Below are 18,460 nucleotides of genomic sequence, written 5' to 3' on the forward strand. Positions count from 1 at the left end.
TTGCACAAGTCTAAAGTGCAGCATGAGGTGCATGATGTTCCTAGCGTCGATATTGGTGATGTTTCAACCATGCTTGTAGATGACAAGCCAATTCTTGTTGGTGACAAGCCGGATGAAGCTAATCCTATTGTTGATGATGATGTTGCAGCATGTGCTACAGTTCCAGTTTGTGTTGATGCCAGTATACATACTGGTGATGTGTGTGCTGATAGTGTTTCAGTGCATATGGCGCAGATGCGCGTGGGAGGAGTGGGAGGCGAGCGCGTCAGTGGAGACAGTGGGCAGCGGCACTACCGTGTTCGAAGTACTGCAGTCTAGTTTTCCGCGACACCGCGGATGCATCGAGCCAAGGATGGACGTGTGAGACATCTATGTGGCCCAGGCATTACACATCTTGTGCATGGTCATGTTCAACGACACAGGGGTCCATCAAAACCTCGCAAGAAGAAGGTATTGGTGCCAAAGTCCAAACTCATGTGAAGAAGAAAGGAGGCTCCAAGTGCTGTATCAAGTCAAGCAAGCCGCGAGAGAGGATGTGGTGTGGATGGCAAGCAAGACTTGAGGACGGCACGGATGTGTGATGTTCATATCACGTCACCTTTTCCAGAAGACCCTCACGCGTTGGGGACAACACTTCTTGAAGGGGGAGGATGATACGCGCATGAATGCCAAGGTGAAGCCCATTGCAGGACTCCACCTAGCTAGTTATCTTATTTATCGTATTTTATGTCTATGGTCATATGTGGGCCAATTAGGAATTTTATTGAGTTGAGTCAGGTTTGTTTGGGCCTGTCCAAACCAAGGTAGAGAGGCCCACTAGGGGCTAGCCGGCCACCCCCTCATATAAGGGTGGGCACGACTAGAGTTTAGGGTCAGAACTAGTTTGAGTTAAGTCTAGACGCTATCGCGTATGTGCTTGGTGAAGCATCCCTCCGTGAACGGTGCCGCTGTTTATCTATTATAGTTGCTATGGAGGTTCTTGTGTTCATCAAGGATTGCCGTGCTTTGGTATTGAGGAGTAGTGATCTTCATCACGTTGCTTGCTGGATGTATCCTGTACTTCAGGTTGCGTTCCGCGCGTAATTGAGGTATCTATCTACCTGGATTCTCGTTGTGAAAGATCGAACAACACATAGGAGGATCTGCTAGAATTCCCCCTGCTAGGATTCCCCTTACCATTGAAGAAGTTGCAAAGCTAGCAAGAGAATGTTTAAGGATGGAAATGGATAGACCCATAAATTGGGTTTGACAGTTTGACTCGGCACTGCTCGAAGTAAAACAAGAAGGGAAAAATATTCGTTCAAACAAATGTTTGTTTTTGGCAAATTAATATATTTCCAAATTACAAATTCGTTTCGTGCTGTCTTTGTTATGCGCCCCTGAACTCTTCGCTCTCGTTGACCGGGTTGCGTGCATCGTGTAGCTCTGCTCAAACCTCAACTCCTCCTCCAGATCATTTATGTTCCCGTTGACTTATCATTTCTCGTTTGGGCTGTTGGTTTTGTTTCTTGCTGTTCCTCTGCTTGCGATTCTTGGACAGCTCCATCGGCCTGGTAGGCTCGCGGGTAGGCGGCGATCCGCGATCGGACCGATGACGGACGGTGGCGAGAACTGGCGGGGAGCGGCGCTCGAGGAGAGCCTTCTGCCCGAGGAAGCCGCGGCGAGGACGGGGAAGAAGTATGAAAAGACATACCTGGACGTGCTGGGCGTGTGCTGCTCGGCGGAGGTGGCGCTGGTGGAGAGGCTGCTGGCGCCGCTCGACGGCGTGCGGGCGGTGTCGGTCGTCGTGCCCTCCCGGACCGTCATCGTCGAGCACGACCCTGAAGCCACCTCGCAGTCCCGCATCGGTAACCCCTCCCACTCTTCCTCTCAACCAAAATTAATCTCCATGACGAGAAAGCTTACGATTCTCAGCGTGTTGGTTTGTCCGGTCCGGCATGGATTTTCAGTCAAGGTTCTGAACGGGGCAGGCCTGGAGGCGTCGGTGCGCGCCTACGGCAGCAGCGGGATCATCAGCCGGTGGCCCAGCCCGTACATCGTCGCATGCGGCGTCCTCCTCCTCGCGTCCTCCTTCAGCTGCCTCCTGCCTCCCCTGCGGTGGCTGGCCCTCGGGGCGGCCTGCGCCGGCGCTCCCCCGATGATCCTCCGGGGCTTCGCCGCCGCCAGCAGGCTGACGCTGGATATCAACCTCCTCATGCTCATCGCCGTCGCCGGAGCCGTGGCGCTCAAGGACTACACGGAGGCAGGCGCGATCGTCTTCCTCTTCACAACTGCAGAATGGCTCGAGACCCTGGCTTGCACCAAGGTACCATACACTGATACAAACTCTGTAATTAAGCCGATTGCGCTGAAGATGTGCGACGAGAATTCAGTTAGTTTCCTTAACACACTGTGATGTGAATGTGATGCCAGGCCAGCGCCGGGATGTCGTCGCTGATGAGCATGATCCCGCCCAAGGCAGTCCTCGCCGAGACGGGCGAGGTAGTGAACGTGCGCGACATCGGCGTAGGCGCCGTCATCGCGGTGAGGGCCGGCGAGGTGGTGCCGGTGGACGGTGTGGTGGTCGATGGGCAGAGCGAGGTTGACGAGAGGAGCCTCACCGGGGAGTCTTATCCGGTGCCCAAGCAGCCGCAGTCGGAGGTCTGGGCCGGCACGCTCAACCTGGACGGTACAACAAAGAACTGCCTCCTCCTCCTCAGTTGGATTTTGCACACAAATTTCTGAAAGCCAAGGCAGGAATGTTTGTTTCTCTAAGCCTGTCAGTGTGATGTGCTTCCGTTCCAGGTTACATTGCCGTGAGGACGACCGCTCTCGCCGAGAACTCCACGGTGGCCAAGATGGAGAAGCTGGTGGAAGAGGCCCAGAACAGCAGGTCCAAGACGCAGCGGCTCATCGACTCCTGCGCCAAGTACTACACGCCAGCCGTGGTTGTTGCCGGAGCAGGGGTGGCCCTGCTGCCGCCGCTGCTGGGAGCAGGTGATCCGGAGCGATGGTTCAGGCTGTCGCTGGTGCTGCTGGTGAGCGCGTGCCCGTGCGCGCTGGTGCTGTCCACGCCCGTAGCCACATTCTGCGCTCTCCTGACGGCGGCGAGGATGGGGATCCTCGTCAAGGGAGGGGACATCCTCGAGTCGCTGGGCGAGATCACCGCTGTCGCCTTCGACAAGACCGGCACCATCACCAGAGGGGAGTTCACCATCGACGCCTTCCGTGTGGTTGGGGACAAGGTTCAGATCACCCATCTTCTGTACTGGTACGTTACGCTTTTATTCACTCACATCGATCTGTCCGGTTTTTTTTTTCAAATTGGGCTACTCCACTTTCCAATACTGAGCATAACGGAAATACATTGTTTGCTACTTCATCCGTCTATAAAAAGATGTCCCAACTTCAGATAAATTTGAATGTATTAGATACCAAAATAGGTCTAGATACATCTAAATTTTAGTGTCTATCGAAAAAAAAAATCTAAATTTTAGTGTAGTTCAGACAGTCTTTTATGAACGGAGGGAGTACAAGTTTGCGACAAGCAACTAAAAGGAGACAGGAAGAAGGGGCGCCCTCGCACAGGTCAGGAAACCCGCTGCGAGCCTTTCGGGTCGAAACACCCGCTACGGGGCAAAACCTGCCTGCACTACAGACCATGAACCCCAAAACAGAGTATGCGAACAACATCCGAATTACATGAAACCACCACTCACCATCAGGAAAAATAGAATAAAGCCATGCATAGCACACACTAGAACCAAAAAAAATAACCCCAAAAGACCCAAACACATCCACCAAAACTGCAAGTAAAGAAAATGTGGTTGGCAGTTTCAACAGAAGGAGCATAGCGGACATCCAGGCCAATTTCTTTTCTTTAGGTTTTCACTAATCAAAATTGCCTCTTGAAAAAGTTGCCAGAGGAAAATCTTTATTTTAAGAGAGAGTTTAGCCTTCCAAATCCACTTACTATATGAATCAGCTAGATTTTTTTTTCCAAGAAACAATACATGGAGCTGAGAACATCTGATTCGACGTCAAAGACCAAACCACTTTATCTGGTTCCAAATTTCTTACAAAACCCATCGCCCGACTTTTTAATTCCTCCCATGGAAATAGCAACAAGGGGAACAACCTCCGCCTAATAGGAATATTGCAATCCAACTCCGACACTTTATCAAAGGTAACCTCTTGAGAAATATTAAACAACAAAGGGCAACTAATGCATAAAGGGTTCTCATCCAACCATGGATCTAACCAGAACCGAACTAGGTTACCACTTTTTAGAATAATTTGCCTCCCCTCGAAATATTTGTCTTCAAGGTGAATCGTTTGCCTTCACCTTTACCGAAGCCAGACTACTACTCCTCAGATGCTTAGGTCTGACAAAACTGTGACAAAGGCCATTTTGAGTATCTAGCTTCCACCACCATTTGGAAAGGAGACTAACATTTTGTTTATGCAATTCCTTCACACCAAAACCACCTTTTTCCGTGGATCTACAGATCCTTTTCTATTTTACTAAATGACACTTCTTCTTTTCTTTATACCAGTCCAAAAGAGGCTTCATCTACGTTTGTACAACTTTTCAATAAAGGTCAAATTTAAAAGAAACATAGACATATAATAGGACGGGATACAGGAGAGACACACATCTAATAATGTTAGTCTAGCTTCTGAAGAAGCTCATTCATAAATCCAAGATTCGAGTTTTTTTATGAATTTCGCATCAACAAAATCCCAATTAATATTTTTGAGATTCGAGAAGGTTACTGGTACCCCAAGGTGTTTAAGAGGAAGATTGCCAATTTGACAATTGAAGAACTTAGAGTAAAAATCTAACATAGAATAATCCCCACCAATAGAAAACACTTCAGTCTTAATATAATTAATTTTCAAACCGGACATCATCTCAAACATTTAAAGGAGTTTTATATTTATAGCTTGAATAGGGTCATGTTTCAAACATAAGACTGTATCATCTGCATATTGCAAAATCGCAATACCAATTTTCAACTAGATCCGAAACTAAACCAGTGATATAAGACCACCGGTTTGAGCTTGTAAGACCATTTTCGTCACACATTCACCCGCCATACTAAAAAAAAAAGTAGGGGACAAAGGGTCAACACCTTTCACACTTTGGAAATAGTGCCCCACTTATTTGTTAATCTTAGCACTCACAGTACCATTGAATAAAAAAATTCACCCATTTGCACCACAGTTCACAAAGCCTTTCAATTTATGACACTCCAAAAGGAAATCCCAATTCACTTTACCATAGGCTTTCTCGAAATCCAATTTCAAAATAATGCCAATCTCTATTTTTGCACGAGTATGATGCATCACTTCATGCAAAATCATGAAGCCATCAATTATACTACGTTTCTTAATAAACACATTTTGTTGTATGCTGAAAAGTTTGTCAGCATATGGATCCAACCTATGAGCGAGGGTTTTAGTTATCAGCTTATACAGACAACGCAACATACAAATGGGTCTAAATTGTTGGATCTTGTCAGCATTAGCCATTTTAAGCAAACGACACTCCATAATTCAGTCGGTGAATATCTATGAAGCCAGCAAAGAAGCACTCAAATATATGCATAACATCCCGGAATTTGCCCAGGAGTGTTGAAAAATTCAACCGGAATGTTGTCAGGTCTGGCGCCCTACTTTTTTTTCATGGCAAATAAAGCATTTTTTACCTCTTCCACCTCGAAACGTTTAATAATATCAGGATTATCCATATCATTCATTTTGTCATTTTCGTAAATATTGACTAAGTTGTAGCATGTTCCAGGAGATTCTTGGTACCCTCAACAATATTTCCATTAGCTGTAAGGGTTGCATGGTATTTTTGATTCAGATGGCCGAAAATAAGTCATCTCTCATGAGATCTTTGGTACTAAAATTTCTGTTCCTCAGCATAAATATTGAATAACTCCACTTGGATATTAGTCCTCACACAATCATCAGGGGACAAAGGCTCCGTTTCCTCCAACAGAGCTAAAGTGTCCAACTCAGATTTTAACTCATTTTTTCTCATCCTCTTATCTCCAAAAATATTAGAACCCCAACCTTTGAAATATTTTTTATCCTTTTTATTTTGATGTACAAAACATCAATAGGATCCCCACTACACACCTCTTTCTGCCAAAAATTTCCCACATTAATAAGGAAATCAGGATTTTTTAGCCAAGACATATCAAATTGAATTCCCTTGTTTTATTTTGAGCCATAATGTCACCAGTATCAAGTATAAGGGATTATGTACAATTTTCATAACTTGTTGAATATAATTACCTAGCCCTCCTCCATAAGATCAGTCGTTTGGTTGAACTGGCTAGCGCACGCAATTCCACATGGTATCAGACCTCTTGGGTTTAAATTCTAGCCAACGCAGTATTTAAAATAAATATTTGCGGCCTCCCTAAAAAAAAAATCTAAAGATACACGTCTAAGGCCCATGCGAGGTCTAAAAAAAGGCCCACCAACCTAGACGTGAAGGGAGGTGTTGAATATAATTACCTAGCCCTCCTCCATAAGATCAGTCTTTTGGTTGAACTAGCTAGCACATGCAATTTCCCAATCAGAAAACATAAGAACTCTGTCTAACTTCTCAAGAGTTGGTTTTTTTTTTCTTTGGGAACCTCAAGAGTTGGGTTAATTTGTCTATTTGACCAAGTGTAAAAACCACCCGACATAAAAATGGATTTCTTCTGTCTGAGAAAGCTTCATTCACTGATCATGCAGGATTTCAAGCATTGAGAGCAAGTCGAGCCACCCAATGGCAGCTGCACTTGTGGAGTACGCCCAGTCCAAATCTATCCAGCCCAAGCCGGAAAACGTCGCCGAGTTTCGAATCCTTCCCGGGGAGGGAATCTACGGAGAGATGGACGGAAAACACATCTACATTGGGAACAACAGGGCATTGGCAAGGGGATCATGCCACACAGACACAGGTGAGTCTATAGCAAATTAGCATGCACTGAACAACAAAAATGGAGGTTCACAACAAGTTCAACTCAATTTTGTATGTGACGTGTTAATCTCCAGTTTCAGGAGAAATTGACGATCTGGTGAAAGGCGTGTCCATCGGCTACGTGATCTGCGACGGGGACCTCGTCGGGGTGTTCTCGCTTTCGGACGACTGCCGGACCGGCGCGTCCGAAGCTATTCGGGAGCTGAGATCCATGGGCATCACTTCAGTGATGCTCACGGGAGACAGCGCGGAGGCGGCCATGCACGCGCAGCAGCAGCTCGGCGGCGTCCTAGAGGAGCTCCACTCCGCGCTCTTCCCGGAGGACAAGGTCCGGCTCGTGGCCGCCCTAAAGGCTAGGGCCGGCCCGACGATGATGGTCGGCGACGGCATCAACGACGCGCCGGCGCTGGCGATGGCGGACGTGGGCGTGTCCATGGGCATCTCCGGCTCCGCGGCCGCGATGGAGACCAGCCACGCCACGCTCATGTCCAGCGACATCCTCAGGGTCCCCGAGGCCGTCAGGCTCGGGAGGCGCGCGCGCCGGACCATCCTCGTCAACGTGGTGGCGTCGCTGGCCGCCAAGGCCGCCGTCCTCGTGCTCGCGCTGGCCTGGCGCCCGCTGCTGTGGGCGGCGGTGCTCGCCGACGTCGGCACGTGCCTGCTCGTGGTGCTCAACAGCATGCTGCTGCTCGGAGAGGGGCGCACCACGGGCCGCGGGAAGGAGGAGGCGTGCCGCGCTACGGCGAGGTCGCTCGACATGAGAAGATCTCAGCTCGCCGCCCTTGCATCATCCAACACTGCTGCCCCTGCCACCGCAAGCGGCGATAAAGACTGCCACTGCTGTCAGAAGCAAAGCGAGTCCGATGAGCACACGGTTGCCATCGACATACCAGCCGATGAGAACCGCCAAGAAGAGCTGATGTGTGCGCCGACGAATGGGCAAGTCACGGCCGGATCTGACGGCCCTTCCGTCATGCCTACTTCTTCCAGCTGCGCGTCGCAAGGATGCTGCTCTGGTGAAGCAGATAGCATGGGAAGAGTGCAAGAAAATGGCGATCGCTGATCAGATTGCATGAGTGTCGCAATTGGCAAAGAGCTCCAGAAATTCAACTGATGCATCGTGTAAAGTTCTAAGGTGGTGGTACAAGAACTCTCAAAATTCAATTGATGCATCGTGTATACTTCCGTACGTGTGCTAAAATCACTCTACCTATGGATCGAGTCGAATTTGATCGCCTTCACAATTCACATGTCACGGCTAGTTTCCTACTCCATGTACATGGAGGTACATGCTGCTCCATTGATTCCTTCCATTTACCAGGTGCATTCAGGCCAAAGGTGTTAGTCCAGAATTTTCTCCATTCAGGCCAAAGGTGTTAGTCCAGAATTTTCTCTCCATTCAGGCCAAAGGTGTTAGTCCAGAATTTTCTCCAGGTGCATCATGCAGATGCATGTAAGAGAAATTGGCTCCATACCTTTAGATCTTAGTTCCATCCCAATACACTAACATGGTGAGGAGTTTTCATTATATAGATAAAAATGAGAGGGTCTGTGAGGGTTCGTGGGGATATTTCTACTGCTAATGCTCTTTCCGCCAACAGACCATGCAAGATGATTTTTCAGTACATGCATATTGCATATTCTGTCCCTTCTTTTTCTGAAGAAAGTATGGTGTTTTCTATCTTTAGTTATACTTTATATTATGAAGGTGTAGTTATGGACTTTTCTCTTCTCACTACCAGAAAACCTCGGGTCGTTACCAAGGTGCTTGCATTATATGCGGTTATCAGTCTTGGCTGGCTATAGTGTTGCCTATCCTTTTGTTCAGTACACACTCTATGCGCCACTTTTCGCTTGGGCATAACTTCTCGATGCTATTCCAGTGGCAGTATAGCCTTTGGTTTGTCATTTGCTCTGCGCTGGCTGGTTCAAACTTAGAGCATCTCCAGCCGCGTCCCCCAAAGCGTCCCCAAATCGCGCCGGATCGAGAAAATAAAGGTTTTCATTCAATTTTGATTATATATTACAAAGTTTGAATGAAAACGGCTAGCTTTCATCTAAACCTAGCCTACTGACCGCCCGGCGGTGCGTTCGACGGCCCCGCCCCGTCGTCGCCTCCCCTATGCCGCAGCTCCTCCCGCGCGCGCCTTCTCTCCTTGCGTTCGGCGGTGACCCGACGGCTCCGCTCCCGCCGCGCGTCCTCCTCCGCCCTCCCTTGCTGCGCCGCCTGGAGGGAGAGCTCGCTGGCGCGACGAATCTGCGCCTCTTCGCGGGCACGGGCGTCGTTCTGGAGCTTCTTCTCCAACTCGAAGGACTCGACGAGCGCGCGTTGCTGATCGGCCGTCTCGCCCGGGTGCGGCCCGTCGTCGTCGGACCACTCGAACTCGTCGTCGTCGTCCTCCACCTCGGTCTCCTCCGCCTCGGCCTCCTCCTCCTCCATTGGCGCATCGTCCTCCACATCTGTTGGCGCCTCCATCAACGTCGCCGCCAACACGTCGGCCTCCGCTGCCAACTGGTCCGCCCGCCTCCCCCAGATCGCCGCCAGCGCCGCCTCCCGCTGCTGACGCTCCTCCGCCGCCAGCTGCCGCTGGCGCTCGATCGACTCCCGCCGTTCTCGGTGACAGCCGCCTCGCTCATCGCGCCGGGCGCGGCGCTCGTCGCCCCACCGCTGCTCCATCTCCTCCCGGTACCAGCACCGTCGCGCCTCTTGTCCCGTCGAGGCGTCGAACGCCGCAACGGTGTCGCATTGCCGCTCGTGCCACGCCGCTGCCGCCGCGGCCTCGCCAGCAGCGGGGCCATGGGCGCAGAACCTCGCGAGATCCGCCGCCACGCCGCCTCCCGCCGCCGGGCGGGCTCGTCGCTCCATTGCCTCCCGCCGCTGCTGACGGTGTGCACGCCACCGCTCTTCCCGGGCCGCGGGGTCGGTGTCGACCTGCGTTTCCGGGACTGCAAGTGGAGGAGACGGCGGTGGAGGGAAGTGGCCAGCGCGGGGGCAGTTCGCCATTGCCACTGGTGGTGGAGGAGATGGCGGTGGAGCGACGAGGGCCGTGTTTGTTGCCGGCGGGGTGTGGTGGCTACCATTGAGCCGGGAGACCTTTTATAGACGCCGGCGCCGGGAAGAAAGCGCGGGAACAGGCGAGAAGAGGCGAGAAGATCGCGCGGGAACGGGCGGTGGCGTGCGAACGCCGGCGACGCGTGGAGGCTGCGCAGCACCGACGAGACGTCTCGCCTGCTCCTCCGTCGCCATTAAGGCAAAGATGCCGCCGTGTGTCACCGCGCACTTCCGTCGCGAGGTAGGCGACGGTTAGGTTAAAATTAACTGTGCCGCTGACGGGTCGGCCCCGCCACTCCCCGCCTCGCTTTTCGGTGTGTCCGGCGTCCCCGAAGCGTCCCCTGTGGGACGGGGACGGGCTCGGGGCGCCGGACACCGTATCGGGCCGCGCCGGACAAAAATGGGCTTTGGGGGACGCGGCTGGAATGGTTTTTTGGTCCGGCGCGCTACAAATACCTTTGGGGGACGCTTTGGTGGACGCGGCTGGAGATGCTCTTATCTTACGCAGTTAGGCTGAGTTGAACTTCAGAAATTCTATAATACAAGCTAGAGCTGGGAAAATCTAGAATGTTAAATAACCTATACATACTTTCAACACATTCTGGAATCTGCCCAGCTCTTCAAAATTGTTATACCTGAATTCTCAAGAGGCCACCAATGAGCTCCAACGGAGGAGTATACAGCCTAAAGATGTATACATGTGATGCGCCAGTACAGTTTTGACGTCCTGTCACAAATACCAGGAAACAAAATTTTAATAAATGTAGCAGCAACAATGTGCTCATATACTGTGCATGTACAGCAGAACTAAGCCAGCAGAATATGCAAACAATGTGCTTGCCAAACTTTGTCTAGCCTGATAACATTCAGAAGCATCATGGAAACTAGTGAAAAAAGAAGGCTTGTGCTCATTCTCAGCACAGAGTTACTGGTGGTCAGACAATTAGGTAAGAACAGATTCTTCCTGCTGATGCATCTGATACAGTATGCAGAGGCAAAAACATTTAATTTATCAGACACATCAGCTGCAAATTCCGGCTACAGAAAATAATATATTTGAAGGATGTCTTTGGAGATGCTAAGTCCAAACTCTAACATTGCAGGCGTACAAGCCATACATCACAAAAGAAAGGGAGTTGCTTGGTTACATGGGACTCGGCCAGAGCAAATGCCACTGATCTGAGCATGGAACTACTTCCTTTCTTCCACGATTGCATCAAAACAAGCAGCATCCGTCGAACACTTCAGACGATGGAATCACTTGTCAACCTCCATGGCTTGTGCGGCCTTGGCTTTTGTTAAGGCTGAAAGCTTTGTCTTCACCTTTTTCTTGCCGACCTTAAAACTGCTGCCCTTCTTTTTCTTATCACTGCCATCAATCTGAACAGACAGAGAGAAAAAAAATAGCGTTAGCACAATAGCAATTCTGGTCGTTCAGATCAAAATTCATGCCACATTACAGCACCAAGCGGTTTGAATCAGCCTCATTCATAATAAAATGCAGGGGAAAGGCTGCCTAGAAATACCCTCCCCCAGACGCCATAATGTGTGGGAGCTTTCAGCACTGGGTACGCCCTTTTTTATTAGAGCATCCCCACTCGTTGGCGCTCCCCACGCCCAAATCCGGCGAAATTTTCGTCCGGATTGGAGGAAGATTTGGCGTGGGGAGGAGTAGTTTCCCAGTCGTGTGCTCCCCAAGCGGCGTTTCTCGGGGAAAAAGAGGATGGCTCGGGGAATCCGGACGAAAGAGGAGACACGTGGGCGTGGGCGGTTGGTTTAGCTTCATCCGGAGTCCCCGAGCGCTCCCCGGGGGGCCGGGGATGGCATGGGGAGTCCGGATGAAAATAGGCCCAAATCCGGACCAAAACGAGGAACCGGGGGCGTGACTGGGCCGAATTTCGCCGTCCGGATGAAAAAAAGTGGCCGTGGGGGGCTCTGTGGGGAGACGAGTGGAGATGCTCTTACAGCACCAAGCGACAGAGGGTGAAATTCGAAAAGCCAGTGGGGAAAACAAACTGCAATGGATGTATCATAGCCTAACATAATTTAAGAGATGACAACTTGGACTACTAGGTCGGGTGATATACGAAATCCAGGAAGCTTATTCATCGGGAAAAAAAATCTAGGATTGAATATATGTTTCCACATGAATGAAAGGAAAATTGAGGGCACTACGAACTGAAAATAATTCCAACAGTTTCACGCATCTCTTCTTGTGCTTCAAGTTGGATAGGACAAGAACTACACAGATATTGTCAGCTGGGTCTGCCCTGAGGCCCCAAACCATGGTCTAATAGATAGACTCAGGCTTGGAACAAAATGCCCTGCCAAATTACCATGTTTCTTTTCTATTAACTCCAGCAAGCCGTTGCAGCATAAGAGCTAACAGCTAGCTGTGCTATTCTTTTCCAAACACCCAAACAACCTGATGATATTCAGACGGTGGACTCCTAAACCATTACAAGTGGAGAGCTCCATGTACAAATAACACCATTACACGATATGCAAATTTTACAGACAGAGGCATCCAGCCGCATCGATCGCGGGACCGTTATGAGAAATCGATAGGACAACTAGTGTAGAGCAGAGCATAATAAAGGGGTGGATGGCGGGCGGATACCTTCATCTTGGATTTCTTGGCCTGCAGCTTCTTGGCCCGCTCCTCCTTGGCAGCCTTCTCCCCTGGTTATTCACATCACACGTGAACAAAACAAAAAAGAAAAATCAGGCGCCCGTCTTAGTCCAGAGAGTTCGTCCCTCTCAGCAGCGACAAATCCATGGAGAGAGAGAGTAGTGGCAGTAATATTACTCTGGAGGTCGAACTCGTGCGCCCTCCTCCTCGTGGCGAGGTTGTTCTTCTTCGACATCGCCCTTCCTTCCTCGATCGAGCGAGTGTTTTCTCTCTAGCCGGCGGCCGCGCAGACAGACGAACCCTAGCCAAGATTTCTCTTCCTCTCTTCTCTCCTCCAACTCCCCTCTCTCCGGGCCTAGTAGCCGATAGACTTTTGACCGACGATCTAAGACGGGCTTCGCTTAGGGCCCATCTACGAGCGAACAACGAGCCCAGCCCAAGTCTAACCCACATGGCACTGGGCCGCAATGTCTCGATAGAATGCGGCCACCGAGAGACTCGTGATTACCGGACCGATGATGTCCGCCACCGAGAGACTTGACGGCGACGTGGGACAAAAAAAATGGCGGCCGACAGGGACACGTGGCCCGGGAGAGACACACCATCGAGCACGGCGGACACGTGCTGCCTGACCGGCCGCCGGCGTGTCACTCCTCGCCGCACCTCCCTACCACCGAGGATGCGAGGATTTAGCAAGTAAACTTTCGCGATTAGACGCGCGATTAGCAGCACAGCTCAGCTCATTAGCCGCTGCCCGCCGGCGCCAGCGAGGCAGGTCGCACAGGAGAAAGGCGCCTTGTTAGGGGGAAAGCGTACGCCGGCGGTGCTGCTACTAATACAGCTCAGGCTCAGCGAGCTTCGACAACCTTCCAAGTTCGAAGAGCGGCAGGAGAGTGTGGTACTACTCGCTAGGGAGAAGATGGAGATGCAGGAGCCAAAGGGAGCGCACGCGGTGGCGCCGCCGCCGACCACCGTTGAGGCCGGCAAGCCTGCCGGCGTTGGTGGAGTTGTCCATAGTGAGAAAGAATCCGTCTCTCCTTTGCTTCGTTTTTGCCTACCCAGAGTGCTGAGATTTTTGGTAGCTCAGCATTCAGTTGCTAACTCGATCGGTTGTTACAGATGGGCCGCCGGCACCAGCACAGAAAGCGCATGCACCAGCAGGGGACGGCGGTGTGTCGTCGATCTTTGCTTACAGTTCAGTCACCGTGATGGAAGAAGTACTTCGGTTCTAACTAAACCCGTTTTGCTGCAGGTGTTCCTCCAGCACCGGTGCCAGCATCAGCAGACAACGCAAAAGCAGCAGCGGGTTCAGCTGACCGAGGTATAGTGTCCTTGGAAGTTTCACTGTCAGGCAGCTCGTTGTAATCTTCCCCTGACATCGAAGAAATTGATGGGACTCGCAGATGCCGTGCTCGCCAAGGTGGAGATGGAGAGGAAGCTGTCGATGGTCAAGGCGTGGGAGGAGCACGAGAGGAGCAAAGTCGACAACAGGTGACCGAACTCAAACTGAATTTTGCACAAGAATATCCTGTCCCCATGTGTGTTTGGCCGCAATGTAATTAAGTGGAGATCGTTACGCTTCAGGGCTGAGCACAAGATGTCCTCCATCCTGTCGTGGGAGAACACCAAGAAGGCGTCGATCGAAGCCAAGCTGCGAACACGGGAGGTCTCGGCTCTGAACTCTACCTTAATCCAAACCCAGTGACCCTTTAGTTGCAAAATTCAGTCGGTGTTGTCGCACGTTAGTTAGCAGTGGGACAAGGGTCATGTTAAGTCCTGTGTGCGGCTCATTTCATTCTAGCTGTAGCTTTGTAAAAGGATCATGGTGCAGTATGGCGCCTATTCTGAACCCGCTGATCAATCAATATGCAGGAGAAGCTGGAGAAGAAGAAGGCAGAGTACGCGGAGAAGATGAGGAACCGGATGGCGACGATCCACAAGGAGGCGGAGGAGAAGAGGGCGTCCGTGGAGGCGAAGCGGCAGGAGGAGGTGCTCAAGTACCAGGAGACGGCGGCGAAGCACCGGTCAACAGGGACCACGCCCAAGAAGAAATTCCTCCAGTGTTTCGGCTAAGCGCATACACATATTAGATACGTGAATGAATATATATACCACGGTGAAGTTGTCTGCTATGTATAGCTAGCTAGAAGATGTGCTCTTGGCTTGTTTGTTGGTTGGAACATGATGATAAGAGATCATGGTTGTATTGTGCTTGTATACTTAGTTGGGATCACTTTGAAGTTATGCTGCTCCTGTGTAGTGTAATGCCTGTCTCTCTCGGTGTGTGGGGCATGTGACGTATTTGTGAAAGTGTAGGTACTCGGATTTGGGAAATACCACGAAATTTGTCTCATGGATTAGCCTGCCTCTTATGCAGAGAAGGTCCTCTTTCTGGAAAAAGAAAATGCAGAGAACTAAGCAGTCAAGTTCAGCGTTACACGTCAGTTATTGCACATGAACGACTTGTTTGCGAGAGTTCACACAATCACACTTGCGAAAAAATAACAACATGAAATGTAATTGAAACACAAGATTCGTATGGTACCCCTAGATGAACCAGATCGCAACGTCCAAGGTTCTTTTTGGAAGCTTCATCGCCTCAAGTGACATAGTTCCCACGACGTCCAAGGTTCTCTTTGGAAGCTTCATATTCCCGGTGGCGGCGAGGTGCTCATGAGGAAGAAGCTATGGACCCGATTGCTTTCTCCATTAGGTTTTCAGGGTCCTGTTTGCAAAAGTCAAGAACTAATTTGTAATTTCCTGTTTTCTTTAGGTCTTTATGTAAGGTGTACTATCCTTATCCTAATATAAAAGCGGTCGGGGCCTTTGAGGCCTTTCTTGTGTAAGATAAACCATTTTCTACAAGTAGGTAAAAGAGTAAGTAGAATTTCTACTTCTCACATTCGGAAGGCAAAATCCTTAACATGCCAAATATATGGTTGGCCCAATAGATCCTGTGGTGCCTCATACACATTAATTATTTTTTCAGAACGAAACCCTAACATTCCCCCATCGACCACTCGCCGCGCTCGGAGAATGCGGGCGCGGATCTCCGGCCACCGGCCCTCCTTCACTTGGACAACACGCGCGTGGATGGAGTTAATGCGCTGCGCGGCTGGTCTCACGGCCTGGGACTTGGCTAGTGCTGGCCTCCCTCCTTCGGCCTGCAGGCGCGCAGACGCGGGCACACTCCAGCGAGCGAGGTCGTCCTGGTACCTAAGGCGGTCGTACATGACCGACCTTGTCCCTCTCGACACACGAAGCTCGGTATGGTCCCTCTCGACCCCGTCCATATCTTTGTATGCTTATCTGGATTAGTATGAATTATTTCGGTGAGATGGTCTTGAATGGAGATTCATGGTAGATTTGTTTTGCAAAATAGATTCGACATTATACACTTCAGGTTTGGCAGATATATTCAATAAAAATTTGCAGCGAAAGGTGTGTTATGAGGACAATTCCAGTGTCCAGAATGACAATTTTGATTGGAAACTGTACAAAAGATTGATGTAGTAAGCCATATGAGATAACATCTCACCTTTTGATTGGCATTGTTGACTAAGTTTATGTTTGATATGCAACAAGACATAGATAATATAATGTATATGGGTGTGTACAGAATGCCACATGTTAGTGCAGGTACAAGTACATCTTGGTTCCATGTTAGATATCCATGTCTTGGTTCCTACATTGTCCACCTCAGTCTTTGTGGTATGTTGTTGCAATAGTTGACAACTATTGCTTCTGACCAGTATTGTAGTCATTCATTCTCATAACAAGAGGATATGCCAAGAAATTACTGATGAGGTCATTTCTTTGACAGTTGATTTGGTGAATGTTCACTACATTTACAGACACAACATCTACAACTGCACAAACCAAAAGTATCTGAACTAGAAGGGACAGCCATATGTTCAACCGTCCTTTCATAACCTCGGTTCTACTTTAATTGACGAAGAGAAAGAAAGTGCCTTTGTTATTCATGCCAATCAACTTCTTATGTAGTGTCACCAAAATACAATCCAGCTATGGTTAACTATAGGAAACCGATTGAAAAATAGTAATGTGTAGATCTAACACATGAAATTAATTGTACTTACACAATGGATCCAGTGAAGCTATGCTATACACATCAATATATAGATAAGCAATACACAATGACATAAGTGGTAAAAAATGCTTCCCCATTGAAGTTTGTCTGTGAAAGTTCAAACAGTTTTCACGGTCAAACTTTGCTAGAGTAGACTGCACATATGTATGTGGGATGCCTGGTAAAATGTAGAAGAATTCCAATGGAAGACAAATGTATAGATAAATTTAACATAGAGTTTTTGCGGCAGGACTGCACTGCGCTACCATAAGTGCATGCCTTGGTTACTCTATCAGTTGTGTGGTGTACTGGTGTATCGTGTTTAGACGTGGTTAGTCCGAAATAAGTCCATATCTTGTCCTCCCTGTCCCATGTATCTTGTCTTAGGTGTGCAAACCGTATTGTTAAAAAAAGAGTTTGTAAACCGTATGAACATTTTCGTGCTCCACGCGTGGTTCAGCCTGACTTACATCTTGTTCTTCTCGTTGTTAATTATTTATGCTGCTAGAATGTGTAACTCTTCCATTTCAACTTCTGTTTCAATGAAAAAGAATGCATAACTTCTGATTTGGTAGCCATGATGCCGATTTTTCCAGGCTCGCATGACCAGCTTTTGAAAGGGTTGTTGTTATCCCGGGACTGTGTACAAAGTTACGCTGCTTAGGTTCTTGTCGCGGCAAGAAAAAAACTTACACTAATTTTATAATTAAAATGATTTAGGAATCAACAGAGCAATGAGGACCACCTAACTTCCTTAATTCTGAATGCTCATTCATGTTTCAAATGGTATGATTTTGGTAACATGGAGATGGCCACATATCTCGTCCCGAAGAACAAGGACATTAGTACAAACCGCCAAGGAGCATGAATGAAAGAAGGGATGTAGGACTAACAACTTCTTGACATCTCATACACTCTAGGCTCTTCTATGTAGTGATAATAAGCTTGATAGGATTACACATTTACACTCTATACAAACTATATGGTTGCTTTAGAGATCCGTATGTTCTAGATTAATTTACCAATTTTTTTTAATATAACTAAGGATATCATGGATAAGTGAGCATTTAACACACTTCAATGTATTAAGTGTATTGTTAATTTGTGTTGCAATATGACGCTACCTTTAGTTTTCTTCAATTTAGAGTATAATCAATTTCAAAACAAGTTATCTTAAATATATCTCTAACTATTTTAAAAAGTTAAAAAAACAATTAAAAAATGCACTTCCCTTTCAACACAAGAAAATGGAAATAAAGCTAAAATATTACAGTGCATGAAAAATATGCACCTTACTATGTATTTAATATTGCATATTATGTTAATTATACATGAAATTTTTTATTTAAGATATTATACCAATAGATGTATTAACCAAAAATAACATAAATTTATTGGCAACATTAGTTATGATGAAGTAAAAAAGTTCAACATAAATTAGCAACAATGATAGTATATTTTAACTCAGGCTAGGACAAAAAATCACCTAACGTTATTTTGAATATAGTTGCTGTGAGTTTGTTCAGTCATATTAAAAAAACACATATTGTTTGAGTGGTGAAAACTTAATGATATGATAAAAATAAAAACAATCTTCCTACATAGTGCACTTACCATTCAACACAAGAAATGGAAAAGTGAAAATATTATATTGCATCTGACAAATATGCACCTTGCTATATATTTATCATATTTCATATCATGTTAATTGAATGACCA

At 48.3% G+C, this 18,460-nt stretch overlaps 3 protein-coding genes across 3 annotated transcripts; 2 read left to right on the forward strand and 1 right to left on the reverse strand.

Moving 5' to 3' along the window:
- The first annotated feature begins 1,366 nt into the window (after positions 1-1,366).
- LOC127305266 (cadmium/zinc-transporting ATPase HMA3-like) lies at positions 1,367-8,222 on the forward strand. The gene is given in 7 exon segments (XM_051335675.2): positions 1,367-1,847; positions 1,950-2,305; positions 2,413-2,668; positions 2,785-3,250; positions 6,739-6,947; positions 7,048-8,000; positions 8,002-8,222. Coding segments are annotated over 7 exon segments (2,670 nt in total). The 5' UTR covers positions 1,367-1,459; the 3' UTR covers positions 8,044-8,222.
- Positions 8,223-10,962: 2,740 nt separating this feature from the next.
- LOC127305267 (uncharacterized) lies at positions 10,963-12,999 on the reverse strand. Its single transcript, XM_051335676.2, has 3 exons — positions 12,829-12,999; positions 12,640-12,701; positions 10,963-11,399 (listed from the first exon to the last, which is right to left on the reverse strand). Exons 1-3 carry the CDS (start codon positions 12,884-12,886, stop codon positions 11,277-11,279), a joined length of 243 nt encoding a protein of 80 aa, XP_051191636.1. The 5' UTR covers positions 12,887-12,999; the 3' UTR covers positions 10,963-11,276.
- A 369-nt stretch (positions 13,000-13,368) lies between these two features.
- LOC127305268 (remorin) lies at positions 13,369-14,916 on the forward strand. The gene is made up of 6 exons (XM_051335677.1): positions 13,369-13,667; positions 13,771-13,821; positions 13,904-13,972; positions 14,055-14,142; positions 14,236-14,317; positions 14,524-14,916. Exons 1-6 carry the CDS (start codon positions 13,571-13,573, stop codon positions 14,722-14,724), a joined length of 588 nt encoding a protein of 195 aa, XP_051191637.1. The 5' UTR covers positions 13,369-13,570; the 3' UTR covers positions 14,725-14,916.
- The last annotated feature ends 3,544 nt before the right edge of the window (positions 14,917-18,460 follow it).

This window comes from Lolium perenne, chromosome 6 (genome assembly GCF_019359855.2).
Source record: "Lolium perenne isolate Kyuss_39 chromosome 6, Kyuss_2.0, whole genome shotgun sequence".
NCBI lineage: Eukaryota > Viridiplantae > Streptophyta > Magnoliopsida > Poales > Poaceae > Lolium > Lolium perenne.